At 46.8% G+C, this 19,780-nt stretch overlaps 1 protein-coding gene across 1 annotated transcript in view; it reads left to right on the top strand.

The window, feature by feature from the left end:
- The first annotated feature begins 340 nt into the window (after positions 1-340).
- Positions 341-19,780, top strand: part of Plpp3 (phospholipid phosphatase 3) — a 78,617-nt gene continuing 59,177 nt past the window's right edge. Inside the window, exon 1 of the mRNA XM_041652316.1 lies at positions 341-953. Coding sequence (XP_041508250.1) covers positions 815-953 — 139 coding nt within the window. The 5' untranslated portion in view covers positions 341-814. The remainder of the gene's footprint in view (positions 954-19,780) is intronic.

Here is a 19,780-nt window from a genome sequence, read left to right as displayed (position 1 = left end):
AAACTCGTAAATAAATAAAAATGCATTTTGGTATTACAGACCTCCCACTGCGCCCCCTACCTAATCCAAGGCCAGCAAGAAAATATTTCTTTTTATTTATATATATTTTCCTTTTGTGACACTTTGGAGTTTCTGAACGCTAGGGGCTCCCGGAGGTTTGAGAGCAACTTTTTCGTTTGGGTTTTTTTTTTTTTTTTTTGGAAAGGGGGTGGGGGAAATGTGGCCTTAATTATCCTACGTTTTAGGCAGCTTAAGGAAGGGGCTGTGCTTTCAGAATCCTGTCGAAGCCAAGTAAGGAGGTCCTTCTCCTCCCCCCTCGCTTTTTAAAGGAGCTCGTGAAATATAAGCTCAGAAAACAAACCGAGCGATCACAGCGGCAGCCCGGGCGGCGGCAGCAGCAGCAGCAGGAGGAGGAGCAGGAGGAGGAGGCAGAGTTGGAGTTGGGCAGAAGCTGCCGAGAGCTGCAGGACGCGGTGGAGTTGCAGGACTCCGCGCCGCTCCATTCATTAAGTAGCTGCGGAGGACGGTGGCGGGACGCCGACGCTGCCCACTCGCAAACTTCAGCACGCAGACGCACGCCAGCCGTGCGCGTCCCGGGCAGCGCGGCGCTACAAAAGTTCCTGCTCGGGATTTGGCTCTCTTCCCCTTGGACTAGCGAACAGTTTGGGCTTGAGAGGAAAGCAGAGGCGCCCAGAGGGGAAACCTATCCGCGCCTGCAGTTGGAACTACTCGGCCGCCGCGTCCCGAGCCCGCAGTTCCGCTCCTGAGCAGCGGCGGCCCGCAGCGTCCTGGGAAGCTCTCCGCTGCCAGCGCCATGCAAAACTACAAGTACGACAAGGCGATCGTCCCCGAGAGTAAGAACGGCGGCAGCCCCGCGCTCAACAACAACCCGAGGAAGGGCGGCAGCAAGCGGGTGTTGCTCATCTGCCTCGACCTCTTCTGCCTCTTCATGGGTGAGCGCAGCCCCACTGATCACCCCCCTCCTAGCCTGGGGCCCCGCCGCGCTGTCAGCCCCGGAGGCCCGCAGCCATCCTCCGGGCGCCGTGCTAGCCGCGAGCTCCCCGCCCTCCCGGACCCCCAATCCCAGACCTGCGAACACAAGTTGGGGCGTGCTTGTGCATTCGCGGCAGCTGGAAAGTGCTCCTTAGGGGTAATCTCTAGTTGGGAGCCGGACACAGTCCCTCGGAAGGTGTGAGCTCGAGCTCCACGATCTGGAGGCAGCCTGTGGCTCTCCTCCCTGCATCCGAGTCTGTGCGAGACCAATCTAGGTCTCTGGGCGAGCCGGGCTCCTATGGTAGTGGCACTGCTGGTCCCGGCTGCATGTAAACATCCACCCCTTTCTTCGCTCTGCCTTGCAGGGCCAGTTGCACAAGCTGCTCGCTAGACTGAAAGCCCCCGTGGAGGAAGGGCGACCGGATTGGGCTCTTCCCAGCCGGGTCTTGGGCACCGAGGAGCGCATCACTTGTTGAGCGCCTACTGTATGCTAGGTGGTAGGTAGCTTCGCGGGCATCAGTTTTAAACCAGCTCACTCCCTGATTTGTGCAAGCAGGGGCTAGGAGTCGGGTTCACCCAGAAGGCCACTGAGGGAAAGCTAGCCATGGTCTTGCTTGGGGATTAAAGTTGAACTGCACTCCCTCAAAGTTGAGGCGCTAGCGCACGTCTGTTTCTGCAGAACAGATGTAAGCTCCAGCTGGAAGGGTGGTGGGATTCAAAGGAGGTGGGGGGGGGATTTATTGGACCAGGCTCGGGGGAGAGAGAAACGACGCGAATCCACCGTAGTTCCAAGGTTGGAGTAAAAATAGGACTTTTTTTTTCTCTTAAGCGAATTTTGATGTAAACCAAAGTGTGCAAAACTTGTCACCAAAGTCTTGCCCCTCTGCCTCTAGATGGATGTGCCACCTCAATGCCCCCTTGGCCTCAGTTTCCCCCTCAGTTCAATGAGTGGGTTCAAGTAGATGGTCTGTGAGGCCCCTTCCTGCATTAAGAACTCGGATACCGTCCAGGAGCTGTTCTGCCAACACTGCTAACTGAAGAAACATCTGTGTTCCCCGTCCAGCTCCCCACAAATAGAACTCCTGCATGGAGGCTCCAGTCCCCTTGGAAGGGAATTATTCCGCAGATTGTGCCACCCTGGGTTTGCTGCCTTGTCTAGGACTCTTAGGCGCTGACCTCTTGCTCTTGCCCAACTACCCTCCGAGAATTTTGTGAGCCGGTGGCTTTCTTAGAATTTAAAATTAAGTATGGCCCTCTTCAGACTGAGGGGGTTGAAAGTAAGATTGCAGTCTGTGAAAGGGAAGGGAGCTTGTAGTTCCTGTGGATCCCATTCCCGGCTCAGTGATGCTAAGTAGAGTTGCTGTCACGGCAGGCCTACCTTCCTGGTGGCAAGCAGGCTTATTAGAATGCAGAGGGAGAGAGTTGAGTTGTTGAGTTTTAGGATCCTCCCAGGTTGGGGGGGGGGGGCTGTGCGGGGGAGAGGGGATAATACCGCTAAAGTACTGAAAAGGTTGAAGCTGTCTGTGTGCAACAAACTTGTCTGAGTTCTCCTGGGGTTTGAGTGTGTCCTTGGGAGGTGGGATTAGCGCTTTCACTGCTGGAGGAGAAAAGCCCCCTGCCTCTGCTTTAGCTTTAGGAAAGCTGGATCCCCCTCCCCACGTGTGTTCCTTGCTCTAGCTTCTACAGACTCTTCTGACCCAACCAGAAGGGGGGGGGGGGTTGCTCTCAGAGATGCTGCATTCTTAGAAAAACCAGTGTTGGGCAATGTGCAGAGAGATATACCTGTCCACTATAGTGTAAGCAGGGGCAATGACACCCCATATGCTTTCTTGTGTATTCAGGGTGAAATGAAAGGGTGTGGTGTATGTGCACGGTCTCTCCAGAGAGAAAATCCCAAACCAGTTGTCCAACTTAAACATACGCACCAACTATATTCCAGCATCACTGCTTAAATAGCTCCTAACACCTTTCATTGGAAAAACTATCTGAAAGATTACCACGTATCTTGAGGTGGTTATGCAACATAACTCTGACTTCCAAAAGAAGACTTAATAATACAACATGTGATTTTAATATTCAACACACTGCAATCCTAAAAAAAATGTTTCTACTTGGTTCAGTTTTTTTGCCCAAGACTGTCAGTATGATTTAATTTTTCTACAGCTTATTGATCATATGGTCTGCATTACAGGGTACTAATATATTAGGAAGAGAGACAGTTTTCTGTTTATTCTCCCATAGGAATATTGACCAAGCTTCGTCTCCTAGTATCTGGAAAAACTAAAAGCTGATGTGCTCTGTGCCTGTTGTGCAAGTGGAAATATGCAAGGCGTTTAACTTGCTTCAGATATCTTTTCAGAAAGCTAAATTCTGGGTGAAAACCAAAAAGTCCGCTCTTGTTTGAAGGTCAAAAGAATACAAGGCTGAGAACCCCTGCAGGGAGCTTACGCCGTCAACAGTTACCTTTGTCCATTGATTGCTTTTAAATACAATTGCAAATCTTTGCGTGGTAGATTTTCTGAAGTCTCTTTTGCTTTTGTTTCAATTAAGCACCCCCTTATCACCTTTTTTTTTCCTTTTCATATTAGTTCTGGTGTGTGGAGTTCCAGGAGAACCACAGAGATTTCTTTCCTATTGTCTAAGTATTTTGTTCGTCTCTTTTAAAAACATAAATCATTTAATATGCTTTTCACTGTACCACCTAGAAAGCCATCTTCGTGGTATAGACCAGAAAAAAGTTCCTACCACGGTAGGAAGAGCAGATTATCAAAGACTAGATGGTCCCTGATTCTCAGTTGGCGGAAGTAGAGTCCTTTATCCCTTTTGGAGATTGTTGAAATTCAGACCCCATGAAAACCTTCTAGCTCGGTTGCAGAGCAGCCTGCCTCTTTTTCCCCAGGTATCCTTTTGGACCAAAGCAGGAGGATAAATGGTGTCTAACTCTTCAGTCAACAATACAGAACTGGGTGCTCAACAACCACACCGTTCAATCTGGCTTTTCTAAAATGTTGACAGTTTTGATTTGCAACAGCTGGGATAAGAACCTTAGAGCTGGTTCCGTATGTGGTATGCATAGTTTCATTGTTACTGTTCGCATAGTATTCATGATTACTGTTGCACTGTTGATGATGAGAGGGGCAGTAGGGTGTAGAGAACAGAATGGAACCCTGCCACATAGAAGCCAAGGTTTCTTAGGTGGTGGCTGGCTGATCCCAAATCTAGTTGCATGTTGGTAGACACACTGATTTTTCATGAACTTTACATTTTTCCCCCTGGAAAATGACTTGTTAAGTGGGATTATGTCTAAATTCCCTGGTCACCATTGAATACTCTGGGATCCAAATCTTACAGAGAGGAAAAACAGATGGTTTTTCGAGACAGGGTTTCTCTGTGTCGCTTTGTTGCCTGTCCTGGAACTAGCTCTTGTAGACCAGGCTGGCCTTGAACTCAGAGATCCTCCTGTCTCTGTTGCAAAAAAAAAAAAAAAAAAAAAAAAAAAAAGGAGCCTAGAGGTCTGAGGTTCCGATCTTGTATTAACTTGTCACTGTGTGGTTTGGGCAAATTCACTTGAACTTTCTGTGTAAGGATTTCTTTGTATGGCAGCAAAGAAGAGAGGCTAGGTCATCTTAAATTAACTCTTCACAGTTTTGTGACTATGCCAACAGATAAGCTGGAAGACCCTCATATCTGACAGAAGAAATAATGAAGAAAATTAGCCTATCTTGGTATTAACTGGAAGGTTCCCCTCCTCTTGGCTGCATGGGTCCTTTGACCTGCTTTCTGGAATTCATAGTAATCAAAAGCACACAAGTAAACAAGCCCAGCCCAGGCCTCTCGTGTTCTTGTGGCTCTGCTATTGTGTTTACTGCCATTTGAAATCACTCAATGAAGCAGTCTTGGTTTTGATAACTTAATGTATCATGGAGCCACAGAATATAGGAACAAATTTTCACGAATCCGCTGTTGAGCCACCCAGCCAACTATCTTGCATGCATTGTAACAAACATGAGGGTAGCCTGCGCTTCGTCAGTTAGACACTGCTGGCTTTTCCAGGACGGTGGAAAACCTATCTCCTTATTGCCCAAAATTGCCGCCCACTTATAGTACCTATTTTCTTTTCCTTAAAGTTTTCTTAAGAGACACCTTGGAGGTAGCTGCCTGGGTGGGAGATCTCCAAAATGGCAGTTGGTGGCCCTTCTATTTATAGCCCTTTGCATGCCTGTCAATTTGAGATTTGTTGTCCCTTCCTCTGCAGTTGTCTTGGTTGGCAAAGCCCAGTTGGTCACAGCGTGATGCTGATGACACCGTAGTCAAGGGCTTCCTTTCTGTGTAGGTAGTAATATTTTGGGAGAAGCCCCACCTCTCTAGTCAGTTTGGCTCTGTACAGTATCGAGAGGAATCTTTAATGTGGGTAGTGTCCCTTATGTCCATGTTTAATGAACTCACCTGATGTGAGAACCATCTGGTCTGAGACACAAATTCTACATTTCCCCAGGGGCTTTGGGCAGGCCCTGGGATCCTGTATTTTTATAAAATCCTTGGCTGATTTTTATCAGGCCACTTTTAGAATCACTGTGTTGTGTAACAACTTGATGTCTTAAGGGCGGTTGAATTAGGCATTGGGCTTTTTGTCCCTGCACTGAATGTTCCAGCACTTTCTGCATTGTTAGGCTGTGTTTTGGGTTTGTTGTTGACCATGCCTCTGTCTCTTCTGAGATGTGGAATTGGTGTGTGAGGGAAAGGTGAACCGGGCGTACATGAGATTGCTAAGTAGAGGTTTAAATAGCTCCAAGTTAATTTGAAAGAGGAAAACAGTGCAGGTTGCAGAGTCCCTGGGATTGAGACTGCCAGGGGGCATAAAGCTCACACCCATAGGTGTGATTTGGACAAATGTCACTTGACCTCTCCGGGCTTCAGCTTCCTCCTGTGTAAAGTCAGCAAAGTGGGGGGACAAGGGGGGGCACACGACAGGCCTGTGTCCTGAAGCTGAGGTCAGAGACAGGTGTGCAAAGTTAGAAAGTGTGTTCTTAACTTCAGGGACCCTGCTGCCGTGGTCTGTGTTAGTAATGATAGCATTTTCAACTCCTCCACTTTCCTTAACCAGGGTTCTGTGGCAAAGCCCCCCCTCCCCTTTTTTCTTGTTTTTGCAAAGTTTCCTGAAACTTATTAAAGGGAAAAGGTCTGAGGAAGAGAAGTTGGCTGAATGGACATGAATGGTTTCTATTAGCTGAAGAAACAGTGGCAGGTTTCTGACCTGTCTGGAAAGGTCAAAGGGCAGGCACCTCGGTCACCTTCGGTGGCTGCTGTTCTCTTCCTTTGTAAAAGAGATGGTTCTAACATCTGAGGGAAAAAAAACACAACTCTTTTAGGAAGGGTGGAGAGGATGGGAACAAATGACCCATTTGGGGTCTTTTACTTCTTTTTGTCCTGTGGCAGTGCAGGGGAAGCTGACTGGAAGTTCCAAGAACCCCAGTCTTTGGAAATAAAATGCTTGCTCCCTGGGGGGGCGGGGGTGTTAAGGAAAGGGGTACCAGGCTACTTATCTGGGCCAATCACGTGGTTGGATAGTGATGCTAAGCTGTGGAAGCCATAGGCCAGAGCAGTACCTGCTGCTGCTGGTTACCACACCTTCTTGGGGCTTTGTGTCCTTCCTCACTTCCCACTTTTCAGGACAGCCCAAGGAAGATGTGCTCCAAAGTCCAAATATGTGTGGCCTGTTCTACAGGGCTCTGAACAGGCCACAGGAACATTAAAGACCGACCTTGACAATAGAGTTGCTGGCACCCGTACCTAACAGACTGTGTATCCATTTAAGGTGGACTCAGCCTCTCTATGGCCGTGATAATAAACCGCTGGGACAGTTCTCCATTTCCTAGATTCACGGAATCTTTAGAATTTTGTTGTCTTGTCAGTAATACCAAGATTATTAGTATATTTTTAATCTCAATCATGAAAACACAGGTCTTTCAGGAGGGTGAGGGAATGAATGGTGGAGAGCCTGAGAAGAGAAACCCAAGCTTTACAGTCAGAGCCCAGGTGAGCTCTCAGGCTTCCTCTCTCTCTCTCTCTCTCTCTCTCTCTCTCTCTCTCTGTCTCTCTCTCTCCCTCCCTCCCTCTTTCTCTCCCCCTCCCTCTTTCAGCTCCGTTATACTATGATCTGACCCCACTGAGGCCTCTTTTCTCATGGCAGCACAATGCCCTGCTCACCTGAGGCCTGGACTGGCTAGTAATTGCCACGGGGTTGTGAAGGAGTAGGAGGAGAAACAAGGTCTTGCCTTTCTGATACTCCCGTGTTTGAAATTGGATACCTTTCATGTGGCTCAGCTCTGAGAGTCTTCCATTATTTCCCTTGCTGTGTGTCAGTCAAAAGAGGAACGAGACAAACAGGTTTCACTTTTAGTCCACTTCGCTGTGTGAGGCCGGAGGCTCCTGGGGTGAGTTTGGAGGACTAGGCATTTTTTAATATATTCCTTTTCTTCCGACTGGCACTTGTTCTAGAAGGTGCCTCAGCTTGCTGCTGACTGATTGGAGCTTGAACAGGCATGGCAGTTTTACAATGTATCCCAGGAGAAAAGAAAAGAAACTCAGTGTTTACAAAGATTGGGCTTTTTAAAATGTTCCTGAACAATTCTTGTGGTGGAACTTATTCTCACCTTCTCAAGGACGAAACGGAGTCTGGAATTTAACAATTTACTGAAGATCATATGTTGACTGAACATGCTAACATTCAAAGGCAAGGGCGGCCTTATCTTTGAATGCCTTCTTAGTACTATTCTTTGCTTAGGTCCAGGTAAATTTATAAGTTATGATCTGCATTAAAATCTCCAAGCGTCAACCTCACCAAACAACGAGGGCAAGAGCCGTGCCCACGGGCAAGCCTTTGAAAGACCCAGTTGATTTCTGCGTGCTTTCAAAGTCCATATTGTAATCAGGGTATTGATGGTTGTGTTTTTGAGGTTTGTCACAAATTAACAAAATTATATGCCTGGAGAGTTTTGCAGAGAAATGCAAATCAGGATAAGTGCCTTGTCATAATAAGCAGTGTGCGCTGGTTCCTGTGTATGTATCCCTGAAGTACATAATACACAATTACACTGACATGAAGGAGCCACGCTTATTGATGTCGTCTTTATATCTTCCCCCCACCTCCAATTAGTTTGCGGAGTCGATCTGTATAATTTTTAGAGAGGGATTTCACCAAGTCTGTGTTTGCACCTGCCTTTCAAGTCTTGTCATCTACGGATGTTCCCGGAGTACCTACTGTGGGCATGGGGTCCTAGGTTACCCCAAAGGAATTTCCAAGCTAGGGGAGGGAAAAATCAAGCCTTTGGTTGATAATGACAGGGGAGCCTTAAAGGAGGGCCTGCAGAAACACAGCTGGGGGGGGGGGGGAATGATGGCGCTGATGTCACCAAACTGGGTGCTGGAGAAGAGGGGAGGGAGAGGCTGGGGATGTCACGTGGTCCATTTGCATGGGAGGACCAGGGAGAGAGTGGGCCAGTGGTGTGGCTAGAAAAGAGGTTAATGACAGACTGAAAAAGGGGGCTGGAAATGACCATCAGCTGGGGACCTTGGGCATTATTTGAGAGGACCAGTAAAACAATGGGAGTTTTATCTTTGTCATTTGTTTTCTTTTTATTACTGGAATGTTCATACAGTTACCAATAATAATCTTGCAGCTCTGCTAGGTTCTATAGTAGCTCCACATTTGGGGGAGGAATTTCCATGCTGTTTTGAGGTGGCTACAGTGTTCCACAAATCCAAGGTTCCTTGACAAGGGGAGAGGAAGTTAGAAAAGTTTTACAGAGGTCTTTGAAATTAGTATAATTGTGAAAAGTTCTGAAAAGAGGATTAATCTATTGTAATCTAACTCAGGTTGGGGAGACAGATCTCTGGCTTGGAGACTTGGGGGGACTTGAGGCAAGTGAGAGCTGAGCCTAGGGCCGTGGAGACACAAGGGAGAAGGATGAGGCAAAGACAGCACAGGTATCCCCCGGGGCTTCTGGTTGGGAGCCTGGAAACTGAGGTGAGGTCAGCCTCCTGTTCTGCACTCTACCTACGGCACCTACAGAGGAAAGCCTTGTGGTATGACTAGTGGATGTTTCTCTGTGTGTCGCCCCACAGCTAAACTAAGACTGCAAGTCACCTACTTGTTCCGCCCTGGACATCAGATTTTTCTCAAATGCCCCTTGACAAGAACAAACCGGAAACCCTCCTGGTTTTGTGTAAGGGTTTTTCTCATGTTATAATGATCTTTAAGAAACAGTTTTGTTGAGATGTTATTCACAATACCACGTGATGCAGCCATTTAAGACTTAAGGCACACAATCCATGGGTTTTACTGTCGTCACCGAATTAGACAGTCATTCCCATAACCAACTGCAGAGTTTATCTCTGTAGAAAGATTGATCTTTACTAATCCTTCTCCATACCTGTGCACCTCTCCCAGGTCTTAACAACCACTAATCACTTTTTTTCTCTCTTAGATAGATTTGTTTATTCTGGATATCTCACATAAATCAACAGTATGCTCTGAGGTCTTCTGTAATTGGCTTCTTTCATTTGATGTTTTAAAGTCCTGTTGGGTGGTGGTGGTGCACGCCTTTAATCCCAGCACTCGGGAGGCAGAGGCAGGCGGATCTCTGAGTTCGAAGCCAGCCTGGTCTACAAGAGCTAGTTCCAGGACAGGAACCAAAACCAAAAAAGCTATGGAGAAACCCTGTCTCGAAAAAAATCCAAAAAAAAAAAAAAAAAAGCCCCATCCATATCATAGCATGTATCAGTAAGTGCTTCATTTGTTTTTATTGCCAGATAATAATCCATTTATGGATATACCATGTTTAGTTTGTATACTTATTATTTGATGTCTCTACTGGTTATTCCCATTTGGGGTTTTTATGAATAGGAAGAGCGGCCTTGTGTTTTCAGTTCTCATAGATCTATAGATTGAAGAGTGCTATTGCTTGATCATATAATCAGATGTTTAACTTTTTGAGGAACTGCCAAATTACTTCCATCACGTCTGCACCACTTTCGATTAATTAATTTTTGTAAAAAGAAAAAAAAGTTTTACTAGAGGTTTTGGGGATTAGGATAGTTGCGAAATCACACCTCAGCATCGTTTTTGTTCTTAAGGGCATTTTCCCACGAAGAAACAGACTTTTAATCCTTTAAGTTGCTGGGCTTAAGACCAGTGAGCAGAGACCAGTATTCTGACTGAGTTATAGAGGGTGGGTGGTCCGACCCACCCCCATGCTGGGTAACACCTTTAAGTTCAGTTTACCGACTGAACTTTCCAAGTGAAACACAAAACAAAGCAGTAATAACAACGACAAAAGGATCCACTCCAGAGTTTCTTGAAAACTGTGTAGAAGTTCAAATATTAAAACCTTTCTATTCCTAGACCGTGGTTGATACAGTCTTCAGGCCGCACAGTACAAATCCATCTGTTTGGCCTAGTTCCTCCCCTCCCCCATCGGATAGACCTATAATCGCCATCTCAGAACTGAGTGGCTTCCTATCACTGAGACTCACGTGCTGGACGTCAGGAGATATTGAAGAAGATAAGGCAATCACAAGACCTCAGGAATCCGATGACATCACGTCACGGTAAAAATGCCCTAAGCATCAAGCGTTAATGTGTGGCTCGTGAAAGAGCAGATATTTAAAGAGGGTGAAGGAGAGATAATCTTCATGACTGTTAGCTGCTTCCCATGATGGCTCCATGTTTCCAGAATCAGAATGAAGCAAATGCTGACCATTGGCTCTTCCTCCCAGAGAGGGCAAGGGACTTGCTGAGGCTCACTAGGCTCGTGTTTGCCGGGACTTGAACTGAAGTCTGACTAAGTAATGACAGTTGCTTACATGTATTGGTATTCGCTGTGGGCTTCTTACCAGATCAAGTGCTATGCATACATCCTGATTTGGTTCTCCAAGGAGCCTATAAAATGCCAATCACGTTTAGCTCCATTTTATAAAAGTTCAGAGAGGTTGAACTAACTCCCCTCTGGTGCAGTCCGAGTGTTTCAGGACCGGGCTGATAAGTCTGACTGGTGAGGCTGTTTTTCACCACTTGGCTCTCCTGCTTATGTTTTCAGAGTGTGTGTGAAGCCCTGGCTTCCCACTTCTACCCTCCAGCCTGCTTTTCTATCAGTCTGTGGAGGCCAAATTGTCCAAAAGTGAGTTAGATTTGTGATTCTCACCCTGAGTTTTTGGACCCACTAAGGTCAGGTTAAGGCAACCATGGGACATCCTATGACTGTTGGGATAACTCAGAAATAGCTAATGTATTTTACTCACAATTAATTTGTGACTTGGAGAGAGAGTGCATTGGTTAAGAGCACTGGCAGCTCTTGTAGAGAATCTAGGTTCAATGTCTAGCACCCACATAATGGCTCACTGACCTCTAGTTTTGGGCAGTGGCGGCAGGGGTGGTGGTGGGTGTTCCAATGCCCTCTTTTGGCCTCTGTGGGCACTTCACACACATGGTACACAGATATAAGATAAAATAATATAAAATAAGTGTTGTTTTTTTTTTAAGCCCTAGCAGCTGCCTAGACTAGCTTGTGCATCAGCGTTCTAAACATAATTTGAGTGACACCTGCCAGTTCACTATGGGTCTGCTCCTTATTTTTGGCCATCATGAGATGCAGTTGGTTCCCTTCATGCTTTGCCTAACAAAAGTAGAGAATGATTGACAATATTTCTAGACGTAATGAGGGAGAGGTCAGGAAGAAGCTTCCAGGGATCTTCACTGCAGGAAATGCTGGTACCTTGAAAGAAGTAAAAGCTCTGAATTAAGAAGGGAAGCGTACTGGCTCCTGGAGCCCTATGGGAAGGCTTTCTGAGGGGTGGGAGGGCCTTGAACTAGAGCCCCTTTGGAGCTCACACCAGGCAGCAGTAATGGGTCACTCTGCTAGTGACCCTTTTTGTGCCGCAGGTTCAGTCCGCTGTTGCGGTAAGTTTTGAGCTTCTCTGGTTAGTGTCTGCGGATGCAGCTCGCTCATTAAAGGGAGTAAATGGAACTTCTCCTCTTGGCCTCTTCCCCACAAATGACCCACATTGTTATAAAGTTAGCAACCACCAACAGGAAGTGGCAGAAATGTTTCTCAGCCGCACAGCCCATTTCATTAGACAGTTGCCCAAAGGGGCTGTTTTGGTCAATTTGGCCTCCCTAGGCTTCTAGGGAGGAACAGCCTAACACATCGTTCCTCATCTTCGCATTTTGCTGACATCCCGCCCTCCGTGGCTGTTTTGATTAAAGGCCTAGTGCTTTGTTCTGCAGCAACTGAGTAGTCTGTGCTCCTGAGGGGGAACTTCTAGAAAGCTGAGATTTTAACAATGTTTCCCGAGGTGTTACCAACTTACCAGAGTCTTTTGTTCAGGGGCTTCTCATTGAAATCTATTCAGAGAGCAGTTCCACTGGCCTGGCAGGAGGGCTAGTGGGCTCCTCGCTCCTTTGTGAGGGATTGCTCTCGGAAAGGCCTGAACTTGAGGCTTTGTCTGAGCGCAGAGCTCCTCCGGACTGACTGGGAAAATAAAATATACATCTTGGGTCACAGCATTCACAGTCCAGGGCTTTCCACCCCTGGGGGAAATGCGCTGTCATGAATATTAGATGTAATTTTCCTGAGTCTGTGGCTGGCGTTGAGAAACTACGCTATGAGTTTGCCTTAAGCTGATGGTTCGCAGTTGTGCTTGCCCCCACTGAGAAACTGAGGATTTATTATCAATTAATAATCTTTCTCTGAAGAATTCTTCCAAATGACGTGCTGTACGTCTGAGAGTTTGTTTGGGTTTAGGTATTCTGTCTTGCTTCAATTAGTTTTTCTCACTGTAGCTCCCTGTCTCCCCCTCCCCCCAGAACTAACAAACACACAGTCCTCCCCCCACCCCGTCATGACACATGACACCTGGGGTAGCATTGTCTTCAGTCAGCTGGAAAAGGCTGGGACGTGGATGTTTGAACACTTCCCTGTAGTCAGGCGCACCGCACCATCCTCTCATCAGCTCTCACACCCCTGAAGGACCCACAGTCCTCTAATTGATGCTATGGATGAGGCGGCTGCTGTTCAGGGAGACTGAGTGACAGGTCTCGGGACAGAAAATGGCGGCACTCTCGGCCCTGAACCAACCAACCAATACCTACATTCTATTCTGCAACCGTGAAGAGTGGCATTTGGACTGGCGTTGTCACTAACAAGCATATGACTAAAACGAACGAGTCAGAATGTCTTGAAAGGCCCTGCAACCTATGTAAGTTTGACTTGGAGTTTAAAGCCCTCTGTCCATGTTAGTATTTCCTGTTCCTGTGTAAGTTCTCAAGAGAATCGCAGCGAGACTCTGAACTTCAGGCTGGAAGGGCAGGGGCTTCACTGAGTCCTCATTATGTGGCGAGCTGTGCACTAAGACACTTCATGCATTATTAACTTACTTGAATTTCACGACAGCCCTGTGCGGGAGGAGACCAGCATTCATTTCAGTTCTTTCTCTTTTTCTTTTTTTTCCCAGAAAGCTGGTCAACAGGGTGGGTCTCAGCTCCTATTGGTGGCTGGTGACACACTGCATTAATAATTCAGCTAGTTAATCTCCAGCAGAGGTCATTGACTGAGATTCCCAGGAAAGTGCAGTTTTCGGATCTCCCTTGAGCTGGTCGCCGGACCCCCTGTCCACTTCCGTTACACGTATACTGAAGAGAACAGGAGCTTCGGAGAGATCTGTTTAGAAGAAACGGTGAGAGAGCCCCCACAAGTTTCATGCAGAAGTGGGGTGACTTTTCTGCCGAGGAATAACAGTTTCTGATTCCAGTGTTGATGCCCCTTCTTATCCATCTTCTCCAAAGGAGTTAAAAAGCCAGGGAGTGGAATGCTTTGACTGAAGCAGTCTGCGCTTTGGAAAAGACCACCGAGTGTTTCCCAGGCTTTTGTGGGGCTCCTATTCAGCGGGGATTTCAATGGTGCTCTGATTAGCATGAGACCAAGTGTATAAAGTAGGCCTTTTTACCCTCCTAAAAGAAGTTCTGTGGTATTCCTTTCCGAGGGGGTTGGCAGAGAGCTTTGACAAACACAGACCCGTGGAGAAGCTAAACGGGGCAGAGCAGTCCCATTTTGTACACATCCCTCACACTTAGAATGCAGAGCAGAATCGCTACAGATGCGCATCTTAGGAATCATAGCGAGGCTCTTCCTGCCCTGCTCATGGATGAACAGGAAATACCCAGAAGGCACCTGGGAAAGGGGATCCCTGGCTGTCTCTGTGTCCAAAAGCCACCATGGAGAACCTTCCCGAGTGTGGCTGGCCAGCTTCTCTTTTCCCTTTGTTTAGTATGCAGTGCCTTGTGGAAGAGGCAGAGAAATCCACTAGGGTGGAGCCTGCTCTGAAGGAGCAAGCGAGAAGACGAGAAGACAGTTACACAGCAGTTGGTGAACCCAGCCAGGTGTTTGGATCTGATACTTTAATGAAATGATAAAAGTTAAAGGTCTACGCTGCAGCCTGTTGCTGCCTAGGATCGATATTTGAGGTCTTCGCTGGGGAACCTTGGGCAAATTGCTGCCATTTGGTGAGCGGTAAAATGAGGATGAGCTGTTGAGACAGATAGTGTGCCATGGGAACAGGAAGTGCTTTGAAACCCTAAATTCATATTGGTGACGTGGATGCAGTTCTGTCTGAAACGCGCCCTCTTCTCTCTGTTGTCCCCGTTTCTGAAAACTGTCCTTGCAGGTTGTATTTCTCAGTGGCAGTCCATAGTCATCCTTGGGCCAAGGTTGTGCTTAAGGACAGCCATTCTGAACACCCAGGCACCTCTTCTTGGAACAGTGTTCCGTGGCTGGAAAGTGCATCTGTCAGTACGCTTGAGAAGCTTGAGAATTGGTCTCCACCTTCCCCTCTGTCTGCTACCCCTCCTGCTCCTCCCTTCCTTCTCATCTCTGCCCTCCTTCACTGCACGCTTGCGCTTCAGGTGTGTGGATTGGATGGCTTTCCCAGCCTTCCCCATACCTCCTCGTTCTTCGTCCCTGTGAGGGAGGAATGTGCTGCTCAGTTCTTGGTAGTCAAGTTCGCAACTGTTTCCTCTGGGCAAACTTCACCTTATTGTGGATCTTACGCCACTTTGTGTTGATCTTTCTTTATTTTATTTTATTTGTGTGTGTTGATATTTCTAATGTAAAAAAAAATTAAAGAATGGGTTTGCCTTGTACTTTGGTGCCATCTTTCTAAATTTGAAGTTTCTTTTACTAAACAGCTCTCAAATTTTTATTGAAAACTATATAAATAAAAACAACATTCTAGACAGTAGGGCCATAAAGCCAGAGAAGACAATACACTTTTTGTTTTCGTATAATTTACAATCTCAAGGTAGCCACTGACACAATACCTGTTTTTTTTTCCTATAAAGAACTTCACTATTAAGTGTAATTATAAAGCTAATTTCTGCTTCATACCTGCTTCCTGTAAGTCACCATGATGAAATGGAAAGACACGTCACTGGCTAGAGCTGGTGACAGCCTATACTAGCCTAAGGAACTCGAGAGACTCTGAGTGTGACCTAACTTAAGAGAACTTAGGCTTTTAAATTTAGCTTTTATATTATCGTATGATGTGGTAAACTTGGTCAGCTAAAATGAATTTGTGCTAACCGTGATGGCTTCTTTAAGAAAAAAAAAAAGTTTAACCTACTTCACTCTAGCCTTACGTTGTAGCAGGTTTTGAACAGGAAAAGAAAAATGAGAGCGAATGAATGAATGAATGAATGATTGACTCTATTGTGCTGTCGGGAATGGAACCCAGGCCCTCAAACATGATGGGCCAGCCCTCTACCCTTGAGTTACATTACCGGTTGCCAAAACCACTATTAGAGAAATGATGCCCAAGCTGGGAGAGCAAAAATTATCTCCACTTATGTCCTGGCTCTGACTAACTCACTGACTGGGCTGCGCGCACCAAATCACTTGCCCTTGCTGCGTGGTGACTCTTGTTCTGTTACTTCAGACAGTGTCTACTTCCTTGCTTTCTTACCTACTGGAAAGCCATTAAAATGACTGAGTGCAAGGCCAGCCTGAGCTACACCGAGAGACCCTGGATCAAAGAACCCAGGCACCACCACCGCCACGGCAATGACCCTGGAGGGTGGATCCTCGTCACATTCGCCGTTTAGCTGCTTGTCTGCGTCAGTCCTGTGTCTCATGGTTCCTAGGGAACTGAGATCAAAGAAAGAAGCACGGACACTGTCAAGCCCGCATTGCCTTCCTTCCAGGGTTTGTTCTTTTGTTCAGGTACATGGTATCCACGGAAAGATGGCACAAGAGGTCAGGTGTTAGGAATTAACCTTGGATCTGTGCTTCTTATTTTAAAGCTATCATTTGGTTAGTCCTCCCACTCCTCCGTCACCAAGTACACAACCCGTCCAGTTAATTCCCCATTAATATCAAACTTTCTGTTCAGAAGATCATGTTGATTAATATAAAATCAGTCTTCTTATTGTTTTAACCCAGTACTGTTTGGTACACTGTAGGCAAGTAATGGTTACCGTAATAGTCATCATCGTATCAAATCGTTTATAATTTTAAGAATCCATATGACCTACACTAGCTTTGCAGATTTAATGATCTCATGAAGAATGAGATGTGGTCCCCGCCCTGGGTAGGTCTGGTGACATGAATGTGCCATGTACTCCGTACAGGAGTAACAGGCTCAAGGGGCTATTAGCCGTATACTGGGAAGGGGGTTGAAGGAAGAATGCTAAAGGCCGTAAGTAATAGAGCCACTGTTTGTCAAGGAAGGGGCGCACCGTTGAAGCCATCTTGGCAGAGTGCTTCCTCTGATAGCAATATCAATGACCACTCTTTAGCGTAATTTTCCAATGCCTAACATAGAGGACTCAAGCATCAAGAAGTCTCCCATTCCACCCTTACTTTATAGGTGGGAAAACTATACTTGGAGAAGTCAGATGTCCCAGAAAATGGGTAGACTCCAGAGGAAAGAAGGTCAAATCCATAGAGGAGACATGGTTAAGCATCTCTGTAACTGCTAGATTTGGTTATTCTGTTAAATTAGCCGTAATCTCAGGTGTCAGTGGTCTACAAAGCCCTGGAAACCTTAATGGCATCCCAAAACACAGTAATATTGTTAAAGAGAGGAGTGACCCTCATTCACCTTCTCTTCCTGTCATCGTCATCACCACCCCACCCCCAACAGACATGGCTACATTCAAGAGTCTGCTTCTTTTGACTCCAGGTTCATCTACCTTCACGATCAGTCTTAGCTTTTCTAGAGAAACAACACGCACTTCGGTACATCTAGTCTCTGTCCACACACTCCTTCCTCCCCAGCGGGCTGCAGAAGGAGAACCCATTCTGATAGCTGGTTGTTACCCACATCTTACCCCATCACTACTCAACCTGAGCACTTAAGCATTATGACGTCAAAGCCACGGCAGCCCTGGTGCCAGTTAGTGCCCTTAAACAAATCATCTGCAATTGTGTCTAGATTTCCTGACCTAATGGCATCTAGTATCTTCAGAAGTCGTAAGGGATAAAAAGGCTTGTGCCCACGAGACAACGTTAGTTTACTGGAGATTTCGATAGTTAAATTGCTAGATGTTGTCACTGAGAGGACAGATGACACAATTTCCCATCATAATTCCCATAGTCAGGAATTAAAGTCCTAAACTTTAAGACGCAGTGTGCTGCTACAATAGCGTCAGGCTTGTTTGAGTTCAAATTTTGGGTCATTTGCTAGCTTTTTTTTTTTTTTTTTTTTGGTTTTTCAAGATGGGTTCTCGGTAGCTTTGGAGCCTGTCACGGAACTCGCTCTGTAACCAGGCTGGCCTTGAACTCACAGAGATCCGCCTGTCTCTGCCTCTTGAGTTCTGGGATTTGACAACAGAACTCTCTGAACTTTTTGTGTCTGTGGAGTGGGGATGGGAATTTTCACATTGCAGGCTGTCAGGAGATTGGGAGGTGCCTAGCCACGCTAGGTTCTTTGATTATTATTGTGCCCTGGCCCTGGAAGTGTTTGGGAACAGCTAGGTCTCCTAGATGATTGGCAAGCTTTAGAAGGAGGGTGCCCACTGAATTTGCAGCCAGTGTGCTCTAAGTGTGTTTGGACCCGGCGTGTACGACCTTTAAAAAAAATGCCCTGGTGCCTCCCCGGGAGTGAGCTGGTGGCTGTGCAGATGGCGTCCTCCTCCAGCTGCTCTCCTGAAGGTGTGTTCCAGGTGGGGAGGCCGCTGTGAAAATGTGTCTCTGATGCATTCCAGTGTTCTGAAGCAAAACCTGCCTGGGAGATTGAGCAGAGCATATTAACCGATATCATTTGAAGTTGATTAAAACTATCTCCTTAATTAAGTATGGGAGAACAAGAAGTTCTCAGTCCTCTGGTAGCAATTAAAGACTGGAGCGTCGATTTGAAGTTGTTTTTGCAGCCCTTAAAATAATACCCCCTCCCCTCCCTCCCCTGAAAAGCGTTTCTTAGCTAGAGACATTCCCTCACATTGAGGTTTGTGAAAGCTGTTAAGGACCACAAACCTGCTGGCAAGTTCTCTACCGCCAAGGCTTCGGAGTTCTCAAAAGCTAGGGGTTCAAGCTCAGGATACGCTGATTGGGAAAGAGAGCCTAAACAAAGGGCCCTTTGAGGCAGGAAGCTGAGCTTTGGCTTCAGCACAGAGCACTGTGGGATTGGAATGGTGCCCCGGGACTTGCCGAGAAGAGGGATTCGGGCGATCGAAGGAGGAAGTATAAAGTTTCCCCATACAGTGAGGGGTTCTGCTGGAACCCTGGAAAGTTGGTCTCAGAGGCTACCTGTCATCTGCCAGCCCAGTTGGCACACTCTATAAAACCTGGACTTGACAGCACTCTCTGTCTTTGCCCAGAAAGGGGAGCCATCCGTAAAGGTCCGTGGATATTGCCTTCTTAGTAAGGGTATCTCACTAGGAGATCAGAGGTTTCCTTACAAGGCCCAGAGCCATCACTGTAATCAATGCATTCGTCCCGCCACGCTACTGAATCACCCGGTATTTATTGACTGCCGCTTTATACTAAATAGGCTGCCGTGGCTGCAAAACTTACAAGACACAATTTCTACTCAGGGGCTCAGGATCTCTGTGACTGGGAGGTGAGGACCGGAAGGTGCAGAGACAGATTTCTGGAAGAACAGTTCCTACTGCACATATTCCCAGCCACCCACCAGGCTCCAGCCTCCTAGCTGGATTTTGTATTGGATCTTCCTGCAAATAAGACTTGCAATGCTCATCACCGCACATATCCTAAAGAACAGCAAGCCAACGAACAGTGAATAGCAGGGACATTGAGATAAGGGTCGTTGATATGGGAGATGATTCCCCCTCCCTGCCCACCATATGTGTGTGTGTGTGTGTGTGTGTTTCTGAGAGAGAGAGAGAGAGAGAGAGAGAGAGAGAGAGAACTTATGCAGCAGAATCTTCCTTGACCAGAAAGGATCCACTTCCTGTCAACTCTGTGGTAAGATGTTGGGTGAAGGGAGCAAACAATAGGAATAACTAAGGAAACGGATGGGTTTGTCAGAAGCATTGGCAGCAGGACGAACGTACTCTGGGTGGGCCTGGTCAGTGACACCACTGCCCCAAAGAGGAGCAGAGGCTGTCTTCGTGTACACATTTGAGAACTGATTCTGCTGAACAGATCAAGTTCAACCAGGCAAGATGGTACAAATTTTCGTAAATTAGGAATATCTATCGTGTGCTTCCTCCATCCCCCAAACGTGTATCCTTGATCCGAGCAAATGTGTACCAGTGATCCGAGAATGGAAACCTGAG

This window comes from Microtus oregoni, unplaced genomic scaffold, assembly GCF_018167655.1.
Source record: "Microtus oregoni isolate MIOR12 unplaced genomic scaffold, Mior012 000005F_ref0000423, whole genome shotgun sequence".
NCBI lineage: Eukaryota > Metazoa > Chordata > Mammalia > Rodentia > Cricetidae > Microtus > Microtus oregoni.
Note: the sequence above shows the minus strand (reverse complement) of the source record. Positions and strands in the feature narration are given on the sequence as shown.